Here is a 3,806-nt window from a genome sequence, read left to right as displayed (position 1 = left end):
AAAAAAAAAAAAAAATCAGATAAAGAAAGAAAGCATTTTGTATGCTTCTTTATTTCTTTTTTTTTTTTTTTTTGTACAATCGCCCACCTCATCTGCACTTCACATACATGAGCACAAAAGAAAGAAAAAAACAAAAAAACAAAATGTATCTCAACAATGGATTCATATTCACCGTTTCTTTGAATCCCGCTCTAACTGCTGCAGTGCCGCAAGAATATCAGCGGCTACTACAGGCTCAACAGAGATTGTATAATTCCCATGAAGTTTGTGTTTATCCAACTCTAGCACCGCACGCACGGCCTGCTCCACCGCCTGAAATGTTACCTCAAAGGCTCTCTCCTCTTCTTCTTCTTCCTCTTTGACAGCCGCAGTCGAAGTAGAAGAAATAGAAGTAGAAGAAATAGAAGTAGAAGTAGAAGAAGAATTACGATTTTCAGTATTATCAGAGTCATCTTTACAGTCATTTCCATTATCCTCTTGCTGCTGTGATCTATACCGGGGTGGCTTAGATCCCGCTGCAATAGTACTAGTAGTAGTATTAGTAGTATTATTTGTAGAGATAATTGGTATTCGCCGTACCACACATGTAATCACGTTCCCCACACGTGAAGCCAAATCACGAACATCTGCGGCCCCAAAGTTAACAGGAACACCTCGAATAAGAACCTTTTGACTACTAATACGTGTAGTACCAGTGTTATCCTTAAAAGGAAATGCTCCAGTATTCCTCAATAGTGTGGCCAATGCCTTTGGGGAAAGGGAAGAGGATGTCTTCTCTTCACTACATCCCGATACGGCAGCTGCCTTCACCTGATCTACAGCCAGTTCCACTTTCTCTTTCTCTTTCTGTTGTTCTTGTTGTTGTTGTTGTGTGTGCGGCAAAACTCTATCCAAGATAAGTTTATTCATTGTGAGTTGCTCAACACGTGCTTGCAGTGCCTCTACACGGGTATTGAGAGCGCTGATTTGCGCCGCAATTCCACTCATTGCTGTTGGGGCAACAACATTAGATGTCATCATCATTGCAGGAACGGAGGATACATCTGGAGTGGTAGAGCTTGTACTCATCGTAGGAAGTGATTTCTTTTCTTCCCTTTGTTGTTCTTTTTCTTTTTCTTCTTCTTCACACTCTTTAGTAGTGGAGGAAGACATTTTAGCATTTCCTGATAAAGATGCGGCGTATTTAAGAACCAGTTTTTCCATCTGCTGCACCAAAACCTCCACATTGCGGTGTTGCAAGACCACATCGGAAGCCAATCGTGTTGTTTCTGCAATTTTTTGTTGTGTTCGTGCGGCTTCTTCTTCCAAAGCGACAATGCGTCTTTCCATCACTGCCTGTTGTCTGTGCATGAGAGAAAAACCATTTACTTGTTGCTGGAGAACTGTATCAACCTGGGAGACTCTTTCACCAATCTTTCCTACTTGGTCTTGAAGTCTAAGCGTTAAATCCTCAAACTCTTTCCATTCGGAGGGTTTTTCTTCCTTCTTTTTCTGCTGGTCTGTTGAGATCCCGCGCGAGAGGAGTGATGATGAGAGAGAGGAGCGTGGCAGTGTGGCTCGACGCATTCCTCTTCTTATCATTGTTGGGGCAGCAGTAGTAGTAGTAGTAGTAGTAGTAATGGTAAAGAAAGAAAAAGGTCTTCTTGAGAGGAATAAAGAAGACATCGTTAATGGTGGGTATTACCTCTTCTAATATTTTGTTGTTATTAATATTATATTATTATTATTATTCTATCTAAACATATAAAAGATAACGAAAGAATAAAATAAATAAATAACCTTCCTCTTTGTTAATAGAGATATAATCAAAATCAATAACCATTATCGTCTTATACACATCACACCGTAATAATAACGAACAACGAACAAAATAATAATAAATTTTACTCCAATTTCACCATTACAGAGAATTGAACCCTCCATCCGGTTTTTGTATTTTTCTTCCTCTCTTTAATCCGTATTCAATATATTTTTTTCTCTCTCTCTCTCTCTCTCTCTCTCTCACTTTTACTTTTGTCCCCGATGGGACTCTTCAATGCGTCGTAATTTCCCCTCAAAGAAACGATGTCGACCCGCACGGCCCAGACGCACACCACCACACCGCCGTAGAAGTTCTTCATCCGTCATTCGCGTTATATCCACACGGTGATCATCATCACTATCACTATCACTACTACTATCACTATTATTATTATTATTATTACTACTGCCAGTCTCACTGCAGGAGCTGTCGGAGTCACGTGGCCTCTTCTGTTTACGATTCTTCTGATCATTTCCATTCTTACGCTTCTGAGAGTCATTAGGTGTATCCACAACCTCATCTGTATCTTCTTCTTCTTCTTCCTTTTCTTTATTCTTCTTTACTTTTTTCTGTTTTCCTGTTGCTGCTGAGATATCCGAGTAGACGGCGTCGAGCTCCACGGCGAAGGTTGAGGCCTGCGGTGCCTGCGTGGCATCAGCGGCGTGCCCCAATCCCGTCGTGCTCTTCGGATCCCGCCGCACAACTTTAATGTATGTTGAGACGCCCTGCGCATTGCGGCCGAGTCCCATGCCTTCCTGCCAGCCATGCCGCTCCAACATCTTTTTTGCAATGGAGGACATTTTCTTCTCTTTTCTCTTTTCTCTTTTTCCTTTTTTTTTTTTTTTTACTTCTGTGCCTCTTTGAGCTAAAGAGAAGAAGAAAATAATGTACACTGTGAGAAGAACCAATAGTGGGAAGAGAGACTGTAAACATGTGGAATGTGAGGAGAATGAACAAAGAGAGAAAAAAATAAATAATAGGACTATATATATATATATATATATATATGCGTGAGCAGCCTCATCGCATCTGTTTGATTGATTTCAGAAACTCAATCACATACACATCAGGGAAATAGAAATAATAATAAAAAAAAAGCACATTCTCTCATGTGCAGCACACGTTCCGCTTCTTCAGCAACGATGTTTTCTTTTTTACTTTTTACTTTTTTTTTGCGTGTTCCTTTTCATTCTTTTTTCTTTTTTTTTTTTCTTTTGCTTTTCATTTCTTGTTGCCTTTGATCCAATTCACAGACATATAGTAAAGTCTGTAAATATTCATTACCATCCACAGAGAAATATATCCCAGAGTGAAGAACATGAAAAAGTGCAGAGTTTCCTTTTTTTTTTTTTCATTTTTTTCATTTTTTTTTTCTTTTCTTTTCCTTGTTTCCTTTTAATGTGAAACAAACATCTCGTTATTATTATTATTTTTCTTTCCTTTTGCTTTTACAGTTGGGTTTGCTTGAAATGTAAACAACGGCACTGCCATTGATATTGCTATTGCTGTTAGAGGAGGGGGGTAGGGATGTACAGGAAAAGTGGTACAGTCAAGAGGGAAAAGAGAAGTAAAAATAAACAAACAAAAAAAAAAAAAAACAATAAACACATATCGAGTTTCCAGTCGTCTTCTTCATATATATATATATATCTTCTTTATTACAAAACGAGAATACAACGATCAACATCATCTACCACTTTCACGTTTCTTTTTCTCTTTTTTTTTCTTTTTTCCTTTTTTCTTTTTTCCAGTGTTCTTCTTCACTACATTCATTCATTTTCTCTTTATCTGATTCCTCATCCTCCTTTTTCGCCGTGCCGCAGAAGAAACACTCTCTTTTGGGAGTGTAAAGAAGAGACACACACACTCTCTTTCCCTATACATATATATATATATGTATAGAGAGAGAAAGAGAGTCTTTCCATCTGGCAAATTGCCTTGCGCACACGGCAAGAAAAAAAGAAGGAATGAAGAACACCGAAAGAGTAAAGCAACGAAAAAAAAA

General features: G+C 38.6%; 2 protein-coding genes across 2 annotated transcripts; both read right to left on the bottom strand.

Annotated features, from left to right (window-relative positions):
- Positions 1-168: 168 nt before the first annotated feature.
- On the bottom strand, positions 169-1,665 carry TM35_000201800 (uncharacterized protein; the record flags this gene model as incomplete). Its single annotated transcript, XM_029026865.1, has 1 exon — positions 169-1,665. The coding sequence occupies one exon, from the start codon at positions 1,663-1,665 to the stop codon at positions 169-171; it is 1,497 nt and encodes a 498-aa protein (XP_028881837.1).
- Positions 1,666-2,007: 342 nt separating this feature from the next.
- On the bottom strand, positions 2,008-2,601 carry TM35_000201790 (uncharacterized protein; the record flags this gene model as incomplete). Its single annotated transcript, XM_029026864.1, has 1 exon — positions 2,008-2,601. One exon carries the CDS (start codon positions 2,599-2,601, stop codon positions 2,008-2,010), a length of 594 nt encoding a protein of 197 aa, XP_028881836.1.
- Positions 2,602-3,806: the final 1,205 nt, after the last annotated feature.

The sequence above is a fragment of the Trypanosoma theileri genome, assembly GCF_002087225.1.
Source record: "Trypanosoma theileri isolate Edinburgh chromosome Unknown TM35_Tth_20_V1, whole genome shotgun sequence".
In the NCBI taxonomy this organism is placed as follows: Eukaryota; Euglenozoa; class Kinetoplastea; order Trypanosomatida; family Trypanosomatidae; genus Trypanosoma; species Trypanosoma theileri.
This window is presented reverse-complemented; position numbering and strand designations above follow the sequence as displayed.